General features: G+C 36.2%; 1 protein-coding gene across 2 annotated transcripts; it reads left to right on the top strand.

Moving 5' to 3' along the window:
• The first annotated feature begins 48 nt into the window (after positions 1 to 48).
• On the top strand, positions 49 to 23,325 carry LOC127859487 (uncharacterized). Of its 2 annotated transcripts, none has more exons than XM_052396960.1 (6): positions 49 to 357; positions 10,065 to 10,737; positions 11,067 to 11,162; positions 19,322 to 19,508; positions 20,284 to 20,372; positions 22,000 to 23,325. In XM_052396960.1, the coding sequence occupies exons 2-6, from the start codon at positions 10,161 to 10,163 to the stop codon at positions 23,013 to 23,015; spliced, it is 1,965 nt and encodes a 654-aa protein (XP_052252920.1). In that variant the 5' UTR covers positions 49 to 357; positions 10,065 to 10,160; the 3' UTR covers positions 23,016 to 23,325. The 2 variants fall into 2 exon arrangements, with proteins under 2 accessions (XP_052252920.1, XP_052252921.1); XM_052396961.1 differs by lacking the exon at positions 49 to 357 and adding an exon at positions 503 to 677.
• Positions 23,326 to 23,355: the final 30 nt, after the last annotated feature.

Genomic DNA, 23,355 nt, shown 5'->3' with positions numbered 1-23,355 from the left:
GATTTAACCGAATAAATTAAACCGGTTTCATTTTATATACAATGCAAATTAGCATGCATATTGTATACTTATAATCTTTATTCAATGTTTAAAAGGTGCACATTGGTTAATATAGTTTGAAAGAGACTTCAAATCATATTTTCAGTGATAGTTTTGATGAAACATATAGTTGACCTAAGGCTATTAATCGATGGTGCGCAACTTCCTTATTGAGTGAATAAAAAGTAAATGGGATTCCCCATAAGCTAGTTCGTTGGTTTTATTTCTCTTTGGTAAATTTAATGAAAAGATAGTTTTTGTTTGGGGTGTATTTACGAGAGGCGAAAGTGAACTTTTGGACATAACTGCACTTGTCAGGTAGGTGTGCAAATAGACATGTTTGTTTCATTAAACACCACAATATGTCTTATTTTCCCGAACTGGGTCAAAAAGACAGACCACAATTAACATTACTCGATTGTGATTGGTAGTCAAGTTGTGTTCGTGACAAGTACGTCATTGCAATTAAGGTTAAGAAAAACGTACATTGATTAACACGTATCTGTATATACTATACGGTGGGAAATAATTGGCAAAATAAAATACCAACTAAGTCTGAATATTATGTATTTAGATCTATATGTGTGCAAGTAAAAAAGCTGGGATAAACGTGTATCAAATGGATTGAGCTGTAGGAGGTATGCATAATACTATCTTGTTTATCATTACAGACCTTAGCCTAAATGAAGTCTATCTGTCAATTCTTCGTTTTTTACGTTTACTCATACCTGAAGTCTTTAGCAAAATTTTTGGAGAGTTTACTTTGTTTAAGATATATACATATAGCTTGTTTATTTCATGTATCATACCGATTTATTGCTTAAAACAGACAAATAAATCAGCCACATACATTTCAAATATTTAGCGCAAGTTTATAAATATATGATTGAGTATAATTATAATGAAGGCAAATATTATAAAAAAAATAATGCCTAGTTTTTCTTAAACTAAGTTATTTAGAGTCAGATCCAATAGCAAAACAACCCTCACAACTACTTCACGCCCAATTTATTATTAATAAATAAGAACAGTATTGCTTGCTTTTTCACATGCGCTTCAATTTTATTAATTAAGCGCTTATATATTATGAGAAATAAGCTTTCACTTTAGCATCAGTTTTTCCCAATACCGAAACGTATTCTGCACAAGGGAAACACGTGTCCTCCTGGTTGTACGCAAAGGTCAGGGTCATGTTAACTCTTGGGGACTTAACGTTAACATTGCAAAAACGAAAATAATGATGTTTCGGAAAAGAGGAGGATTAAAAGAAAATGAAAAATAGACATACACTGGTAGTGTAATTGAGGTTGTTGATAACTAAAACGTTTAGGCACAGTGTTGAATTTTACAGGCAGTTTTAAATTAAATCAAGACCATTTGGTTGGTAAAGCCCTTAAAGCCATGAATACATTATTAGCAAAATGTCACGACTTCGACATAGAACTCCTCTGTTTTTCTTTCTCGTTCCCTCGACTTAATAAGTCGTCCCCACGACACAGCTAGCTCGTTCACGCGATTGTGTAAGTCGTTCCCTCGAGTTGGCTAAAATTCTCTCCTCTTTTGTTTATTGCACCCTTCTTTATTTACTGCACCGCTCTTTGTTTCATTGCACTCCTCTTTTAATAAGTTTTGTACTCTTCTTTTTTCTAACTCGTTCTCTCGACTTAGGAAAGATCTTGTTACCCGGGGTGACTAGAAGCCGATTCATGTCACCCTGGGGTGACTTTAAGCCGATTCTAGTCATCCGGTAGGCTTGAAGTCACCCCAGGGTGACATGAATCGGCTTGAAGTCACCCTAGGGTGACAAAAATCGGCTTTTAGTCACCCCCGGGTGACTTCAAGCCATTTCAGGTCGGCAATGACCCAATGAGCCTTATTAAGTCGTTCCCCCGACATAGCTTAATTACTCGTTCTCACAAGTTAGAACGTCGTTCCCTCGAGTGATTAAGTCATGGGAACGAGATAGAAAAATGTCACCTCTATGCCATTGCCACCGCAGTTGTTTGACTCCTTTGGGGGTTCTATATTAAATTATGCTTCAGAATTATGGGGTTTCGATAAGTCAGAAAATATTAAACGCATACTTTTAAAATTTTACAAACGATTGTTTGAGGTTAAAATGAATACATGTAATGTTGTTGTTTATGGAGAATTCGGTAGATATCCATTGCATATAAACAGATCTGTTGAAATTATAACATATTGGTTTAAAATTCTAAACAATAACACTATTATTATGAAAACTTGATACAAACAAGCCTTAAACGAGTGTAATAAAGGTTACGTGAATTGGGTCACGAATGTCAAGAACTTGCTTACTAATTATGGCTTTTTTTATTGTATTTGATAATCCAAAAGTTGTGCAAGTATATAGTTTGGTGAGAGAGTTCAAATGTAGACTTATTACCATTTTTAAACAAGAGTGGTGGGTTAAATGAATAATAGTCGTGTAATAAGTGTGATTAAACTACGTAAAACTTCTTTGGAATACGAAGAATACTTACTAATTACTTCCTAGACGCCTTCGCTTATTTTTTGTAAGATAAAGAGTCTCTGCACACCCGTTGATAATTTAAATAGGCAGATATGCTAATAACAAGAGCTCGCGTAATGAACTTAAATTGTGTGTATGTTGTAACGATGTAGATTTAGAAGATGAGTATCATTTTATATGGATATGCCTCTGTAACACTTATTTAAGAAAAAAATATGTCAGCCGTACATTTTATGTTAACCTATCTGTATATAAATTCCACAAGTTATTGGATTCATATGGTAGGCCAGTAATCTCTAATGTATGTAAACATATAAAAGAAGCTTTAGTTATAAGAAAAAGCATTATAAATAATACCGTAAAAAGGCGTTTGAAAGATGTAATCACCCCTAGATAAACCTTAGGCGTTCTTACCATGCATTGTGTTTATTTGTATTTGTATTTTTAATTGACTTTTTATATAATGCTTTGTTGGTATTCGTAGTCACGTGACAGAAAATTATGTGTATATTTGTGTATTAAAGGGATCTTTTCACGCTTTGGTAAATTGACAAAATTGAAAAAAGTTGTTTTAGATCCGCAAATTTTCGTTTTAGTTTTGATATTTGTGTGGAAACAGTAATACTGAACATTTACCATGCTCTAATATAGCCATTAAATGCATCTTTTGACGATTTTAAAACCTAAAGATTATAAAGCGTTGCAACGCGAAACGATTGAATAATTTGGAGAGTTCTGTTTTTGTCGTTAAATTTTGTGAAACTACGAAGATTGCTTATATAAGGTATAAAATACGTTAAGAATGTGTATTCGGCGGAATAGCTCAGTAGGCTAAAGCGTTTTTACTTCTGGACTCTGGCAGGACTCCAGGGGTCACTGGTTCGAAACCTGCTCCGGGCAATGTTCTTTCCCTTTTTTTAATTTTATTCTTGATTTTTTACTGGTGCTTTTACGATCCAATGTTTACATTTATCAATATAAAGCATTTAATGAATAAGTTAAAAAATGCCAAAATCTGTGAAAAGGCCCCTTTAAGACAACTTACATATATACGTAACCGTTTCGTCGTATTTGTATGCCCCGAAGGAGGGCATATAGTGATCGTACTGTCCGTCTGTCTTACTCTATGTGTCCGTCTGTCCGTCCCACTTTTGCGTTTAGGTTTCGAAAAATGCTCATAACTTCTATGTCGCTTCAGATGTGACCTTCATATTTGGTATGCATGTGTATATAGACAATGCCTTTCCATACGTACAAAAACTTTGACCCCATTTGCCTTGATCTTTAACTTAGGGTCCGCTTTTAGGTTTCGAAATCTGCGTTTAGGTTTCGAACAAGCGTTTTTTGGGGGCATATGTCTTCCGATGGAGACAGCTCTTTTTTTCTAATTTGCATTTTATGTTGATAATAATATATTTATAATATATGCCTTTTGCGTGGAAAAATACATCTTTATAGAAATGACGGCACGTAGTCCTGACGTGAACAAAAGAAACCAGAGCTGATACGACTTTAACAAAATTACCAGGAAATGTAAAGGATAATTGTGGGTCGAACATCTTTGATCCGTTATCAGACATATATTAACGAAAATCTTTGATTTATTGATTAGCATTATTTTTGTCTGGATTCCATCAAATTACTAACTCTTTATCTCTTAAAAGAACATGCATATGTTGTCCGACACATATGAGCGTACATGGTATTTATCCAGCTAACGTTATATATATATATATATATATATATATATAAGACTTAGACATGTTTAATAGCCTGCCATGTTACCAAAACTGTCAACAGTTTGAAATATTGCGAGAGTTTGTCGTTCTGATTGTACAATAGCTTGACTGATTTCTTATAAGGCAATCAGTTTAAAAGCCGTTAAACTGGATCCTGATTTGATGCTGACAATTCTTGACCATTGTTTGGTGGTTATGGTTTTGAAAAAATCAACAGTGTAGGATATCTTTTTGAGATATCTACTGTTTCAACAATAGCCTGAGATTTTTCTGAGATCTGAGACTTTTTACACATGCCATGTCTTTTTGAAAATTCCTATGTATATCTAGATCAACCTGATTTTCGTGTCGCTTCGTAATGCTTTTATTAAACAGGAAGTGCAATTACAACAACGTCGTCGCGTTATGCTGTGATAAATGGAAGGCAATAATACCAATGTCGGTGTTTATTCTGTGCACATGCCTATTGCACAAAGTACATTACAGTACAGACACGATTCTATAAATTGCAAAATGTTCGAGCTAGCAGTAAATTATGTTGTTATATGCTGGGGGAAGTTTATTCCCTTCACTCTAATTGCAGTATTTCATAGTTTACGGCCATTCTTTTGTTTGAATACTTCAACATGTTGACCGATAAATACCAGTCGTGAAATACAATGGAAACCAGGAAGAGCCTAGCTCTTTACTTATCAACTTAATGACCCATGAGTTACACTGGGAATGTACATACAAGCAAAGATTCATCATCTAATGAACGGATGTGACTTGTTTGAGTAATTTAGTTGTGTTGTTGTTGTTGCTGTTTTTGAATAATTTAGTGTGTTTTTTATGTTACTCTGTTAATAATGGTTATCGCTGTTATTTATTTGATATGGTTTGAATATTGACATAAAATGTTAAGTTTGCGAATTTACGGTAATCGAGGATATAATGTTTAGTCTATGATTAGTGGAAAAAATATTTAAAAAACAATCGTTAACAATCATATGTCAGAACATAGACAGTTTTTTAATAATCAAATAAATAAAGGCAACTTAATTGAGGAACTTTTTTGCATATAAAAGTTTGTTAATTTTTTTAGTTGCAATACTGTACTCATGTTATTCTGATAGCATTTGCATTAGGCTTAAACGTTGTGAACCTGACCGACCCTTAATTTGTGCCGACCCTAATCTCTTTTCTTTTTTTGCTTCCAGGGTTTATTTTTCTTCATTTTTTGCTTAATTCGGTCATCGTACAATTTAATAATAAGTTTGCGATAATTCGTGAAATATTATATATATATTCTCCAACTTAGCTTTCAATCAAAATAACTTTAAAAGCATGTTAACTAGATATTTCTGCATGTCACTGAACATTCTTATTCATGTTGGAAATCGTTAACAAAATTATCGAAACAAAAACACCGGTTTGTACAACCTGTATACGCGTATATATTTTTAGTTGTAAGCGTTAGCGAGCAACTAATGTAGAGGCAGTTTTGCAAGTCAGTCTGCTGTTAGCTACCCTAAAAACGATGACACTTTCTGTTTATATTTCACAACTGGTACACTGAAGACAGCCTGTATGTAATCAATAGTGTTTAAGAGCTTACAAGCTTGCGACAATATTGGCCAGTCTAGTGTTTATAAAAGCTTGTGCGACAACATTGGCCAGTTTATCATTGAAATCTGTACATATTGGCTGCTTTCATGGAAAACGGGGCTTAATGCTGCATTAAAAGTCTGTCATGTGGGCAAAATTGTTGCTCAATAATTTAAAGAAAATATATAAAGTATTAGATACACATAACACAACATGTAAATGGTTATAGGCCTGTTATTCTTGAGCAAGGCAACCGAAATTCTAAACATGGTTGCCTGTGCAGCAACCAATTGTGAAAAAAAGAGACATATTAATGTTATTTTGTCTAAGTTATCTCTATAACATTAATATGAGGATAAACAGTGTACACACATCTGTGCTTTAAGACAAGCCCTTTATAAATTTGAATGAGTTGTGTTCATTTCACACTTGCGATATAAAAAGCTATAACATAATTTTGAAAACTGAGTTGCGTCTAATATTATAGGCAATAGCGAACAACTTCAGTGCCTTCAGCGCCTTTGATTTACATCGACTTTCAGAACCGCACTTCTGCAGCCATAACAAGTAGGGAGATCCTATGGCTTTCAATCAAAACACGCCACGTGGAATATGAACCTCACCAATTGGTCCGAATTAATTAATGGAAAAAAAATCGTTGAAAATACATAAATGAGCAAAATAGTTGCATCTCGTCTCCCTTATCTTTCATAAACATAATTTCTGCTGATTTGCAAATGAACGATATACTTAAATTATGAAAACAAATATGAGTTGCACAACGTGACATTTTTAGAATAAACCGTGCATAAACACTGCACATATTTGCAACCAACAAATGGCATAATTTCATAACGGCGAATTAACAAATTCATTTCAAATTGGCATAAGTTTTTTCGATTTTTACGTTTTATTATATCCCTGAAAGATTCAAGGGCAGATTTCTGGTCAAGGGGGGGGGGGCGGGTTATTGAAAGATTTGCTTCGGGGTTCAGGGTCCCTGGTGGGTGCAGGGCAAAGCCCTGTTAGGGGGTCCAGGGTGGCTTGCCCCCCCCCCTACCCGAAAGCTCCACAATTTTAGTGATTTTGAAGGCTTTGACAACCACTTCTCGAGCATGTCAAGCCTTAAGTCGCTTCTTATAAGGCCAAAAAGTGCAAAGTTTATACGTAATACGGATGGATATAGCCATTTAGCGATTGTCTGTAATTAGTTGGAAATGTTATGTCCGAAAAATTAGTTTAAATATGTGATTTAGATCTAGTTAAGTGTGAAACATCAAATGAATTGACTTTACTTTGGCGATTTTAGGGGGGGGGGGGGGCGTACGCTGCGTCCGCACCCACCCCTTGGAACCGCCTATGAGATTCGATCGTTATAATGATAAACAAAGGATATTGTGATTGATTTTTTTTCTGCGAAGCTGTTTAAGATGGGTTCAGAACTAGAAATGTTGATATTATTGTTCAGCGGTATGTTTCAATTCCAAATAGAATGCGTATGCAACTTTTAACTATGGTCTAAGTGTCAACCAATTACTGTTGTATACAAACGGGTAATAAAATTTACATAATTTATTACATACAATGTTAAAACAAAGATCTGGATACATTTTCGACAAAACCACTAGTCTGAAGATAATAATGACACAACTATTTTATTTAACCGCGCTATTTATTGCAACTACTTCGCTTAATTTCACAGAGACAAAGTCCGATGAGCTAGACCCGGCTACGTTTCTGGGTAGTGCAGCTTAACCCATTTATGCCTAGTGGACTCTCCCATCCTTCCTAATTGGGTCAATTTATTTCCAAAATTAGGGATGTCTTGTATATTATTTCTATATTTAGTATATTTCTTACAGACATTCCTTTAAGCAAACAGCGCAGACCCTGATGAGACGCCGCAACATGCGGCGTTTTCATCTGGGTCTACGCTGTTTGCACAGTCCTTTTTTCAGGACGCTAGGCATAAATGGGTTAATTTATGTTTGAATTGCAGTATCGTTTTGTTGCGTATCAACTTGAAACGTCTCTAGTACCGATAGATATTTTATTATCTGTAATAATCATCATCCTTCCATAAATCAAATAAACTTTACAAAAGGAGTATCGTACGTAGTACGACACAATGTTATCCATGTTACCAAGTAACATCGTTACGAAAACGATATTGGCACAGCAACTTACAAGTTTAGTATATTATTTAAAACGAATAATACAAGTATTGTTGTTTTTTCATGGAATATTCATTTACAAGTTTGTCATAAATACCAATAACTGATGTTCAGACTACTAAATGCGAAAACATGGAGCAGTAAACGGTCGATTTATGTCCGATAATAATGTCACATTTCTTTTGGGTGAGATAAGTTTTCCTAGGGCATTCCAAGAATTTGAGTTCTGGGATGTATTTGTTCAGTTTGTCATCACGTTAACCCATTTATGCCTAGCGTCTTGGCAAACAGCGTAGACTGCGCTGTTTGCTTAAAGGAATTTCTGTAAGAAATATTTTAAATATAGAAATAAATATACTAGACATCCCTAATTTTTGAAATAAATTGATCCAATTTAGAAGGATGGGAGAGTCCACTAGGCATAAATGGGTTAATTTACGGCAAAACTGACATATAATTATTTATTTAAACGACGTTCGTCTGTTTCAAGTCGTTTTATATATTTAAGTGATACTTAACAAGCCACGATGACGCAAAGTATATGGTTAATTCGTGTACGACGTGGTTTAAGATGATCGCGGTTAACAAATACTTCTCGGAAGGTACGCCCACATCAACGACACTGGAAGCGCTTGCTCATTAATTGTTCATACAATTTGTATGTCATGGATGTAACTGATGTAAGATTTAATAAACGAATCGTATAATGCCACATAATCAAAACAATACATGAATGCTTTAATAACTAATGTAGATTGATACACTTGGGAAAAATATATTTATAATAGTCACGTTGTGTTCGTAAGTTTTAACATTTCGTAAATATAAAGTCGTCAATTAAACTTCCAACAACTTTAACATCTTTTTTGTTTAATGTCAGCTGATGCTGTATAAAGCAAGCAGGATGTATTGGGAAATAACCCGTTCAACGTTTACCTGTACAAATTTGGTTGCAAACCAGTTAATCTAAACCAGGAAGACTTTCAACACTTTATGAAATTCGATATTTTGTAATGCTCTGCTTCGCCCGTTGGGTTGGAAAATATGTCACAATTTTAGTAGTAGTAGTGATAATGATAATAATAATAATAATAATAATAATAATAATAATAATAATAATAATAATAATAATAATAATAATAATTATTATTATTATTATTATTAATTATTATTATTAGTAGTAGTAGTAGTAGTAGGAGAAGTAGAAGTAGAAGTAGTAGTAGTAGTAGTAGTAGTAGTGTAGTAGTAGAAGTAGTAGTAGTAGTTGTAGTAGTAGTAGTAGTAGTATTGTTATTATTTCTTGTTTGATTGTTAAACTTAATTATGTTGATATTATTATTTTATGTATTGCCTTTTGTGTTTGTTTACATACCCGGATATGTCTCTAGAGATAAAAGTCTGATCAATTATTAATAACAGCAACCAGAGACGTAGATAACAGAGACGTAGATAACGTTTTCTACGTCTCTGCAGCAACACAAATAAAGAAATCCAGTTAAGCTGCCTTCAAAAGTTTAATAAAGGGAATTGTATTTGCAAAATATACGACTATTTTTTTAAGTAAGTATTAAATGGTATCCTGACGTTTTAAATGCTCATTGTTATATTAAATATTAAAACAACTTTCGGATGCACCTTAAAGTGACAAGGACAAAAGCAAAAGTAGAAGTATAATCGTTATGTATAGACTATTCTTTACACAAGATAACTAACGGGACAGTAGGCTATTTTTGTGAGCGTGTTTCGAATCCCACTTGAGACGTGATTAAAATAAAAACAACATCTTGAAATAGTTGATGTGTTGTAGCGATTTAATCGATACAACATTCTCTATGTTTATGACTAAATGCACGGTGGGAAATACCTATGCGCAATACTGTTGACATGCGCCTCGTAAACAAAATCGCAAACACAACGATTTTCAATGGCGTGTGACTCGAAACACGATACAAGGAAGTGGTCTAGGCCCTACTTTTTCAGTGGGTTTCTCACAAGATCATTTGTGTTAAACGACGTACATTTTCATTTCAGGACTAGACGTTGCGTGGGAATGTGCACCGGAATTTAGATTCCTCGTACATTTCTATATTAATTCCACGCATGAAGAGATAGCTTTTGAGAAAGACAATGGCAAGTGCTGAGCCCGCGGAGAACACTCCGAATCCGGAGGAGACGATGGAACACATACCGGAAGTCGACGTAGGAGCAGATGGAACAGCCGAGCAGAACATCCGTAATAGCGGAGACGGTGGATCGAGCGGGCCTACGCACTTAGATAAAGGGAATGAAAGCAGTGATCAGCATACAGACAAAGAGAAGATCATCAAAGCTCTTGGCGAGCTTATGAATAACATCAGAATGGTTGAAGACATCCCGGAATGTCTACACGGCGAGCCATTAACGTGCTTAAAGGAGGAGACTAAGCAGACGATGATGTATTTCCTGGATCCCGAAAGTGACGTCATGACGGGCGAAGGGAAGTGCAAAGACTACCGCGGCGTGGCCGAATGGGCCAATCTTGACACTGCATTCTGCAAGTACATCACCGACATCGGGCTCAAGAACAAAATCAACGACGTGCTCAGCATGTGGATCAAGGGCTCCGACGAGCGCCGCATTCCCGATCCCACCATCGGCAATCTCCGGAAGTGTCTGATTGAAATAGACCGCCCGGACGCGCTGAGTACTCTAGCTCCTAAAATAGGTAAACTTTATTGTTAGGTTCTTTTCTAATTATGTATGGGATTGATTTTAATTTCTTTAGTAGGAAGTTTAATCAATATTATATGTAAACAAAATTCATGGATTTTTCTAAATCCGCATTCGGCGTAGCATCTTGAGTGGTCTAACATTGGACAATGATTATGTAGAATTTGCCAACCTCCAGTATCATGTGTGTAATTTGAATGATGCTATTATAGTTGTAAATCTGCGCTGTTGTGTTATCCTTACCCATCCATCCATACAGTGCATGACATGATTGAGCATAATTATGTAAATTGTTAAGTGAAGTTTTTTTATGTCCCGGTGTAGCGATGGACGCGATAGCGTGGCAGAAGACGCGTCTAGAGGCGCATACGAATGAATCTCAAAAACAGGACACTTCCTGGCAGCTCACACGACATGATGGTATGTAACCCTGACTTTACTCAATTACAATCCCAACAGCGTTAATGCATGCTCATTCGCATTAGTAAAACATTTACATACAATTATGTTTTTCTTTTTACGTTTCATGTTTACAGCTAATAGGTCACATGCACGATTATGCGGATGAAAATTGCTTTTTAACTGGTGGTGGTTCGTTTGTTCGAAGTTTATTTCATACTAGAAGTTGACATGCAGTGGTCTTACGACGCTGCTGGTTTGTAAGATCTACACTAAAATTTAAGAAGAAAAAAATTAATATGCGTTATGTGAGATTACGACCAGTACGGACACATAAAATAACTATAAAGGTTTTACTACTTTCAAAGACGCCTTATTGTGATGTATGCCTTATATTTGTATGTGCCTATGTACAAACATAAACGGAATATTAGCGAATTGTTCGTGTCATAAAAATGACACATTTTCATACAAGCTGTAAAGGCAGTTTCGACACTGTTACTTAAATTCCCCGTCTCTGCCAATCATAAATGATATCAAATGTATGCGAGAAAATGGCATTGGCAAAGCTTTAACCCAATGATGCTTAGCGTCTAGAAAAAAGGCCTTGGCAAACAGCGTAGACCCAGATGAGACGCCGCATGATGCGGCGTCTCATCAGGATCTGCGCTGTTTGCTTAAAGGAATTTCTGTAAGAAATATTCTAAATATAGAAATAAGTATACTAGACATCCCTAATTTTGGAAATAAATTGATCCAATTAAGAAGGATGGAAGAGTCCACTAGGCATAAATAGGTTAATGATTATTGTGGTTTGTGATCACTGAACGGCATTCGTGCATGGACCCTTAACCAATGTAAATGTGCAAATAAACAAATGTCTTAACAAGTAAACATTCCATTCACGTCTGAAGCAGCAAAGCAATTCAGTGGTATGTGACCCTATGTGGACACTCCTACCAACAGATGACAGAGTATTCTGTAACCTCTACCTTTGAAATTAACACGTGCATCGCGTGTTTGTAGTGGCCGTGAACAGAAAGACATTTTACACGTGCTGCCTTGTGTTTGCGGACCAAGACGAAGGAATGGCGCGCCTCATTATGCGACTGTTCACAAAATGTTATCCGGACACGCTATTTTTTCTGCCCCGGTTTGATTTGAAGGGTGGAAAGTATGAAAAGCAAGCCACAGCGCAGGTTATACAAGAGAGGTAATGTGAGATTATTAATATTCCAACTGACTCCAGTGTAACAAACTAAAACAATTAATGCTTTATATACTTAAATGATGCCCAAACTCAAAGATGTATGGTATAATAAATGTTAAACATTTGGTGGACATTTTTGTTTCTTGTTGTATTATTCAACGTACATAAACTTTTTATTCAGTATGTTTCTCTGGAGCCGGTTTATTTTGTTGTTGTTATTACAGTTATTTGTTGTTTATGTTGTTGTTTCGTTATTTTCCACATTTTGTTAATCCGTTCACACAAACGATGAAGTGCGACGTGATTTAAATGCGTGAGCTATATAATGTCAAATCTAACGTTACGAAGTCAAATATTTGATTACTGAATACGAAAGTGTTAGTGGCTAAGTATTACGCATTTAATATGCTGACGGAGTGTATTTTTCGCGCAGTGAAGTACAGTTTTCGTACTTAAATATAGCGACTATCTGTAGTGGTTATATATATGAACTCAAACCTATACATTATATATAGATATTAAAAACTATATTTTTTGACACAAAATGTTATAAATATATGGCGCCAAGTCTTTAAACCTTAGGCCCATTAATGTTGTTGTAACTTGACTGTTAATGTTGCTGTAGCTGTCGTTACTGCTGTTCTAGCCACTTGTATGATGATTATGATGATGCCTGTTGTGATGGTGTCACATTACTGTCGCTTCATGATCATTGACTATTAATTGCCTTGGTGGTGTTTTCGCATGAGTACCACAGCTGCCACCGCTGCTGGTGTTGTTGTCACTCAACCATGTTGTTGTTGTAGGTGTGGCGGTAAGGTGGTGTTTCTCGTGTCGGAGTACTTCGCCGCCTCGCCCGTGTGTCTGTTTACCGTGCAATTCTGTAAGGAGCTCGACATGGGTAAGCACATGGCACACAGATTTTACAGATTTTGTTATATAGCATTTTTTTTAAGATAATGTCCATATGTGTTGTAAAAATTGTCTAAACTGAATTCGACCAAAAGTATAAACTGGTCTTGTACTAAATGAAATACTTAGTTATTCGTAGCCACGTTTACACTTTTAAAATTAAATCAAATACCTTAATAGAAGCGCATTGCTTTTTTAACTTGAACGTTAACAACTCTTTAAGCAAGCAAGATAATTCTCCTATCGTGTTTTAGTAAACTGTAATCCCGCTAAATACGGGTCGTTATTGTATGTGTGTATTCGATTACATCATTCATAGCTGTGTTTAAAAAATACGTGTTTATACATTTATTGATTAATGTGAACGCAATTTGTTCCTTTAAGTATTAAATTAAATCACTACTGAAAACCAATAAAAACCTTGAATATATAGCGCGCTCAGTGATAATCTATTAAACATATATTATTTACTCGCCACAGAATCCAACGAGGGGAATCTCTTGCCGGTGATCCTGAGCAATAACGAGCTTGACATACCGCACGTGCTGAGAGGCATTCACGGGCTCAAGTGGTATAACCGAGTGATGCGGCGACGTTTTCTAGAACAATTAGTGGAAAGTGTCCTTAGGCCGTCCGTAACTCCCGAGGAATACGGCGAGATTAAGACGCGGCTTGAGACACTGCTCAGCGAGCACGAGCGCGAGTTCCTCTGTGACCCTCCCTATGCTCAAGGCATTCCGCCCCCACAGCCGCGACACGTGTTCTACCCGGAACCGGATCCTCCGCTTCTCCAAAACGCGTTCCAACCCCCGAACAATCTCGATATTGACGATGATGATGCTCTGATTGACATTGAAGTTACGTTACCTGCGGGCCAAAATGGCACTGCACGCAAAGGAAGAAATGGTGGTAGCGTATCCGGATTTTTCAAACGGTTGTTTTCTAGAAAGCGCTGAGCTGGCTATAAATATGTTTGGTTCTAGACGATTAAGTCGCTAATTTGGTTTCATCAGTGTGTGGTTTTCATATGAGATCTGTGCATTGTACAGCATTTGCGCTGGTAACATTTGTTTACCTGTGGTCACATTCCACTAAATCATTTAGTATCCCTCCGTCGAAAATAGTTAGTTTTTTTTCAAACGAACGAGTTCCTTTTGTGTTTGTTATGAAAGTCATTTAGCAATCCGAACAAAGCCTTGTGTGGTTACTGTTGTTTTTCTTGTGTCCCGTGTTTGCATGCAATATTTTGGGGAATTTAATGTGTGGCTATGTTGAAAGGTGAACTTTTGGGTTTGCGTTTATTGAGGTACGGACTTTTTGTCAAATGCCATCGCGGAAATCCAGTTTTCTGATTGTGCGTGCTTTTAGGGGAATGAGATATTTATAGAGATAACCTGACATAACTTTTTTTCAAAAGAGGTCATTCATCTTTAAATAGCTGCAGTGCTTAAATTATCTGACAAAATGAAAGAAAAGACAAATTGCTTGAAAGTGTGCAGCCATAAAACGGACCATATGGAATTTAGTGAGATTTAGTGTAATACATTTCAGAACACCATGTCATGCGTCAGTAGAGCCCACTTTTATAGAAACACTATGAGGCTGTGTAATTTCATTAATTGCATTAATTTTAGCGCAAATGAATGTGATTTATATAGAAAAATTAAGCGATATATGTTTGTAAAAAAGTGTAAAAAAGGAATGAAACCCACCATTTGCCTCTTACAGCATATCCGCCTCTTACAGCATATCCGATCGGGTTTAAAGAAACCTACATGTTTTACATATCATTTTAGTTGATTGTATGAAAACATGTCTGAATGAGTTGTTAATCATGGGTGTTTTACATGATTTTACAAGCGAATTTTAGCTCGCGTTCCCGAAGGAATCCAATTACTGAAAACAACAAGCCAACCAATGCAGTACTAAAATGTATGGGGTGGGGCATTTATGTTGTTAAATTGTTTACATCTTCGTGCTCCATCATTTTTTGTTCAAGTTTTCGGAAGAAGACATATTCATCTTAAGATTGTTATTAATCGTGCACAGTCTGAAATAACCGAAAGACAAGAAAAAACCAGTGTAGTTGGCCGTTTTATAATGGGACCCCATGGGCATTAGATTTCTTGTAAACCCACTTCGTTTTAAAAATGCTTTTCGCCAAATGTTTTGTTTTACATAGTGCGTATGTTTGTGCTCAAAATAATATTAAATATATTATATGCGGACTGCACATGCTAATCTGGGACGACACTTTATGCACATGCATTATGCCCAGTTTTCTCAGAACACGACTTATATTGCCTTTTGTATCATGTACATCTCACATTCGTCTCGTAGCAAAACATGTTTTCTTTATGTTTCAGCAATATAAACTAAATATTCTTTGCTCCACAGTTTTGATTATATACGTTTTGCATTCTGTTACAATTTTCTGTAATATGTAACACGCTTGATATTCTTTGCGCTACTTTATACTCTATGATTCTCAGGCATGTATAGATGAATTGCATACATTTGTTTCTGTCATTTAGAACGTTGTTCTGTGATTTGTTTCATAAAGAAGAATCTCATTAGGATGGATGAAGTAGATCTGCGAACAATGTTTAAAGTGCTTATTACGTAACCGATTTATGCCTAGTGGACTCTCCCATCCTTCTAAATTTGACCAATTTATTTCCAAAATAAGGGATGCCTAGTATATGTATTTCTATATTTAGAATATTTCTTACAGAAATTCCTTAAAGCAAGCAGCGTAGACCCTGACGAGACGCCGCATTATGCGGCATCTCATCTGGGTCTACGCTGTTTGCCAAGGCCTTTTTTCTAGACGCTAGGCATAAATGGGTTAATGTACTTTATATTATTTATTGCATTTCTCTGTGTGTAATTATCTTACGTCTAGATCGCAATGTGAATATATGTATAGAAACGAAAGAAAAGATGCTTACATAAGTTTACGTGATTGTTGAGTGGCGTTCTTTCAAATTCTATAAATCTTTATAAGTATAAACAAATTTTTGAAAGTTTAATTAAAAGCAAATTCATCGAATCGTTATATAGGTTTTACACTACCGGTTTGGCATATATTTTTAGTTATTTGTAAAGATACAATGAACGTTCGAATACGTTTGCTTTTAAGTGTATTAACATTGATCATAATTATAGAAATAAATTTTAAATTAATTTTATTTCTTAATTATTTATTTAACTTTCGCTTTACATAAAATTACCTGCAATCAACATGTTTTGAATTGAAGATCACACAAAATCCATATTTTAATGTTTAGATACCGGGTATGTTGTTGAGAATGTCCATGTAAGATGATTACATGTACCATGTTTTGAAAATCATTTTTTGTTATTTATGTTTTAATTTCGATGTTAACATGAACAGCATAGTGGCATGATCTTACATTGTGTATTGTATGTGTTTTGTTAAATAGTATTTTATAATAAATACAGTAAATACAATTTTATTAAAAAGTGGTTCAATTCACGAACCTTGATCATGTTGTGTTGTTACATTCTTCATTTGATACATCTTTACGGTCTGCTGATATGTTAAGATGATAAAAAAGTGACAAGCATAAAAAGTGAACAGTTTGCAGAGCATGCGCACGCCGGGTATGCGGATACTTTGATAACAGATGGCACTTCGATACCAGATAACAACAAAAGCCACGCGCGAGAGTTGAGTTCTTCAGCTTTTTTGCATTTATGTTCTGTTCATTTGGTTTTCAGACACGTAACATTGTTTGGTCGATTAATGGTATAGTACTTCGTATTGCGGAGCAAGAAAGTTGTGAAAAAAAAAACAGTGGATTATAAAAAAAGAGATAAAATTTCATCGATAATCGTCATGAAAGCGATGATCTGTACGTATTTCAACAAAATATAAATACTTGGAAATAAATCAAGAACGTGCGAAATAATCGAAATAAAAGATCAATATGTCCATTAATGTTACAACATGTTGAATTTTAGTTGAATAACGTATTTGAGGAAATACAAATGTTTTTAGAGTCGGATGCCAATTTTTCATGGACACTTCTTTTACCGATCATCTCAAAGACAATGGCACTCCGATTCCAGATAACTCGACACTTTTTACCAGATATAACACACTATATTTTGTGAATCAGAAATGCAGAATTCGCTGTGGAATACTGCTATAAATAAATAAAAATGACGTAAATTAAAAACGAATTACCGAAACATATTCTTATTTCTTTGCAATATGATAATAAAAGGGAAAGGGAAGTGCTTACTATAAGTAGAGCTCAATATAAAGGGAGTTTTCCAATCTCTTTTAAATTTTGTGGCTATGCATTAGTATCGTCTTCATGATGAGATTGTAATGAGCACCAATGACAAAGGATTTTATGAGGTGTATTGGCCGCTTGAAGACCCCTTGCTCCCCTTATCTAGAGTCCTGCTATAAGTTCAATTGAACACAGTCGTGTTGATCCACATGATCAGTTGTATTTTTAATTCTCTTAATCTCAATTTACCACTTAAAAACAAGTTTATTATTCAGACAATTATTTTCGGTCGTCACTTGAAATACATTACTTCAGATATAAGCATTTGAATCTTATTTAAAATTTGCGCTTATAATATCAATTATATAAATTAATAGTAATACATGTTTTAAAACGAACAACGCCATTGGTTATATATACATGATTATGTAATTACGTTATGCATATATTCCCAATGTGTCGGGCTTGACAATGCAAATTGATTCGTAAATGTTTGGTAAGAATAGCCATAATATACATAAATGCATTTCAGGTAGAAGATAAAACTCGGTTATCAGAGTGCCCAATTTGTTGAAAGTCTCTGTTATCCGAAGTGCCCTATATCGGGAATCAAAGTATCCGCAACTTCATGAATACCACATCTTAAAATATGCTCTTTCTTCGTTTATATTTCATTGAATACTATCAACATTTCAGTATTTGAAGCACGGTGATTACTCTACATGATGGAATATCAAACAATTTCTTGCAATATTTCTAAGTAGTTTTATTTTGTTGAAATGTTTACTGTTCATCCAGTTTATGCTGTTTTGCGACCGAATTTTCTATTTTTGGGGGAAAAATCTACCATTCTTCTTTGATGTTTTTTCGTTGCAATAGAAAAGGATACACCATTTATAAACTCGACCATGCGTCTTGTCTAAAACACTAATCTTTATGATATAACTTTTAAAAAAACCTGATGAACTTACCTCTCGCGCGTGGCTTTTGTTGTTATCTGGTATCGAAGTGCCATCTGTCATCAAAGTATCCGCATACCCAGCGTGTAATTGTGTTTTCACACCGAAATGAAGTATCACATTACATCAAATGCTGAGATATCACTATACTGTAACCGCATCTAAGGCACTGCTGTCAGCAGATTTTGATCTCATATTTCCAAATACATTTTAAGGAATTTATTTAACTCATCGCTGTGGTAGGCACTCGAACCAACTTCTAAGTCACTCTATATCGGGAGGTATTATTACTGTAAAATGTATCAATCGATTGTATCACGTGGTACTGTTACATACGATTCTGAGATGGGGATTACCAAGCGTACTCTTTGTTTAAAGACGGTATCTGCTAAGCGAAAATCCAGTCTGCAACGGTTAATATGGGACGACACTTTGCACATATGCATTAAACCCATTTTCCCCAGAACGAGGCTAATCCATCTCTTTCGACCCTGTATGGTAAGATGACGTACTACGCGGCCTGTCTGTCTCTTTCAGATCTGTACGGTAATATGACGTTCTATACGGCCAGGCCTGTCTGTCTATTTCAGTGCTGTACGGTAATAGGACGTACTTAAGGCAAGGCCTGTCTGTCTATTCCAGTGCTGTACGGTAATAGGACGTACTTAAAGCAAGGCCTGTCTGTCTATTTCAGTGCTGTACGGTAATATGACGTACTAAATAGCAATTCCTGTACGGTAATATGACGTACTATACAGCAAGGCCTGTCTGTCTATTTCAGTGCTGTACGGTAATATGATGTACTATACGGCCAGGCCTGTCTGTCTATTTCAGTGTTGTACGGTAAGATGACGTACTACACGGCCTGCCTGATGTTCGCGGACGAGGACTACCGCATGGCGCAGATCATCCTCAACCTCTACAAGAAGGTCAAGCAGGACTCGCTCTTCTTCGTGCCGCAGTTCGACCTCAAGTTCGGCAAGTACGAGAAGGACACCACGGCCAGGATCATCTGTGAAAGGTTGGTACAGCCACAGTTTCATAATTATACTGTATTAATAACGGTAGTTGGATGAAGTGTCGGGAATGGTTACTGATAATGTGTTTCCCTCCTGTAAATATGTGGTCTTTGTCTGCCACTCCCTGTTTGTTGTAGATTTTGCACTCTTGATCGTTAATTAAAACTATTATAAAAGGATTTATTTTGTACTTGCATTCTTTTAATCACTCCGATTTGTCGTTCGGTTTTTAAAGCGTACAAAATGTCTAAGATACTAATGTAATTTGCAAACAGGATTTTTATTTTGATATTGTTAGTTATAAAACCTCATATCGAAGTGTTGTATTGGCGGTTTATATTTCATTCGCATACATTGTTTTATTTATACGTCAAAAGAAAATGTTATATACATAATAAAATGTAGAAATGCATTAGATCATATACAGTACAGAAATCGTTCATACAACACGTACATGTAATTAACTACTAATCCTGCAAGCATAATAGTTAATCCCTATTAGCTCTGTGCAAATGGGTTTAATGCATGTGCGTAAAGATTCGTCCTGTGTGGACTGCACAGGCTAATCAGGGACGACACTTATCGCCTACACTAAATTTTTGTTAAGAAAAAACTTTCTTTAAACGAAATACGCTGTATACAATAAAAGCGGAAAGTGTCTTCCCTGATAAGCAAGTGCGGACTGCACGGGCCAATCTGGGACGACACTTTACGCACATGGATTTCCCAGACCGTGACTCATTTGTTCCTCACCCGCTGTTTCCTCATCCTCCCTAGATGCGACCACAAGGTGATCTTCCTGCTCTCCCAGTACTTCCTGGCCTCCAAACTCTGCGAGTTTACCACAAATTATGCCGCCCAAAACGGTATGTATGCGAGTCTGCATTCTGGACTGACTTGTCTCTATTTAACTTATCACGCCTATCATTTATTACCCACTCTGAAAACTACGGAATGCCGTTAGTGCCATCGTGGTTACACATTAAAATCCAGAGGGAGACAATGCGATAGTACGATGGCGACAATGCGATAGTACGATGGCGACAATGCAATAGTACGATGGCGACAATACGACAACGTGATAGTAAGATGGCGACAATGCGATAATACAATGGCGACAACGCGATAGTACGATGGCGAAAATGCGATAGAACGATAGCGACAATGCGATAGTCATATCGTACTGTCGCCATCGTATCATCGCATTGTCGTCATCGTATTATCGCGTTATCGTACTGTCGTCATCATATTTTCGCATTGTCGCCATCGTATTGTCGCACTATCGTCATCGTATTATCGCATTTTCGCCATCGTACTATCTGATCGTCGCCATCGTATTTTCGCACTGCCGTCGTCATATTATCATATTGTCGCCATCGTACTATCGCACTGTCGCCATCTTATTGTCGCACTGGCCCTATTCCTTTTTATTATATTGACATTTTTAATTGAGGAAATTACCATGTTTAATTAGGTGCGTGTATGCATGCACATGTGTAAAGAGCGGCAAACTGTTTTTGTCCGCAATAAGGTCTATGTGACGATGTTCAACAAATTCAATCATGATGTAACATTGTTTGTATTTAAGCCAGGGCTCATGATGTGCTTAAAAATTAGGTCAAAAAAAGAGGGGTATCAACCAATATTTCCGGCAACAAAGTAAAAAACACGTGCAAACGAAGTAGCGTTATTTTGGTAATATGTTCACCCATTTATGCCTAGTGAACTCTCCCATCCTTCTAAATTGGATCAATTTATTTCCAAAATAAGGGATGTCTTGTATATTTATTTCTATATTTAGAATATTTCTTACAGAAATTCCTTTAAGCAAATAGCACAGACCCAGGTCTCATCTGGGTCTACGCTGTTTGCCAAGGCTTTTTTCTAGACGCTGGGCATAAATGGGTTAATGTACACAAGCACACGTACTGTGTATTTTGAAAACAATTGTATTTGAACAAACAATCTCTCGAATGTCAAGTAAGAGCAACAGATTAGTGGAATGTTTTACTTCAATAATTTTCTTTGTTACTTGGAAGGAATGGAAGTTTGCGAACATATCAACATCTATGTGAAGGTGCATATCTCGTTATTTTGGTTGGGATGTTTAAATAAGCCACAGTTATGGTCTCCTTATAAGAAAAAATAAAAAATTCATATTTTTTATTTCGTCGCTCGTACATAGAGAATTAATGCTGTTAGATGGTTGACGTTGTACAAACATATTAACCAGTGTTCGAACGTGCGCAACGCCATACTTAGTTTAGTTTTTTTTCAACCCAAGTGAGGTTTTGAAACATTAACGGAATATTAAGCCGAAATTGTCGAAATATTTTTTTAAATTATACGTAATAGTCTTGTACAACAAAACACACGAAAAAAGACGCCATTGTGTCAGTTGCTAATAAACCCTCATTTAAACTGAGTCAGCCTCCTTATACGGTGCAAAGAGCGTGTATGTGCAGCCTATTCGCATTTAAATAATTATTTCAGGCACCAACAACGGGAACATCATTCCATTTCATCTAACACGTGACGTGGATCACGTGCCGAACGTTTTGCGAGGGATCGTCGGCATCCGGTGGTTCCGTCAAATCACGAGGTCGCATTCCTGGGAGATGTTGACGGAGGGTCTCTTCAACACCGCAAACGCGGACGAGATATCTAGATCCCGTCTTGAAGACTTAAAACGGGAGGTGAAGAAAGTGGTGGACGATAAGCGCGACTACTTCCTGTCTGATCCCCCGTACGACTTGGACACTCCGGCTGCCGGCGAGCCAATACAGTTTGATGAGCCGGAAGGAGTTAGCGGGGATGCAAGCATGCTGTCAGATAGTCTGATGGCGTGTGCATCTGAAAAAAAGACTAAAGCAAAGTTTAAGATGCTGCAGACTGTCAGAAAGATTATTGTAGAGAAGGTACTGCGACTGAATGTTAAGGAACCAAAAAAGATGTCGTCTTCCACGCTAAACGATAAACACACGAGCTCTTCGACGTCTAATTTCTCTACCCCTAGCGGTCGTAAACCATCTGATCAACCAGCTTCAAGCGCGTCTAAAAGTCAGTGTGATAAAACAACAAATGGAACCACAAAGACCGAGCAAAGCCGGTTTAATATGGCATCAATATTAAATAATAAAGCAAGTGAAACGTCCAACTGTTTGGAAATGACTCAACTTGTGGCAATAGGTTCAGAGTGTAAAGCTAACGGAGAGGAACATGTTGAGACAGATAGGTTGCTTGCACCAGACGAGCGTGACGAAGGTTTGCTGAGCAATGACAAAAAAGCCACCGTATGTGAACAGCAAGAAAACAGCGAGAGTATGTCAACGATATTCCATTCAGCGAAGTCGAAACTCGATGCTGGGGTTTTGGAGGGAAATGCATATACTGACGTTGATGACACGGTTGATAAAATGGGAAATGACGCTGGAAATATGTCTTGCACAACTGAAACAGACAATAAGGTGAAGGGCAAGCAAACAGCACAACACTCATACGTGGTTTAGACTGGGAAGCAGGAGTATTTGAATGTACCTGTGAAATGATAAGGTATCAGTGATCGTTAATAGTTCCTCAAATCTCTTATTAATACTGGTCATTTATTGTTAAAATGTTCAATAGATGAATAGATAGATTAGTTAATTAATAGATCTCTGTTCTGCTAGAAAAGTTATTTTATGGCATCTGTTTATATAGTAAAGTTTAACGTGATCCTAAATTGTGTCTGGAATCTCTATTCAATACTCTCCCTTTGTTGTTGAAATGTTCACCTATTCATTTTTACAAGCATCTATCAATAAACTGATAGTTTATAGATATCTGTTTTGTTATTTTGAGCTCAATGAG

The sequence above is a fragment of the Dreissena polymorpha genome, chromosome 15 (genome assembly GCF_020536995.1).
Source record: "Dreissena polymorpha isolate Duluth1 chromosome 15, UMN_Dpol_1.0, whole genome shotgun sequence".
In the NCBI taxonomy this organism is placed as follows: domain Eukaryota; kingdom Metazoa; phylum Mollusca; class Bivalvia; order Myida; family Dreissenidae; genus Dreissena; species Dreissena polymorpha.
This window is presented reverse-complemented; position numbering and strand designations above follow the sequence as displayed.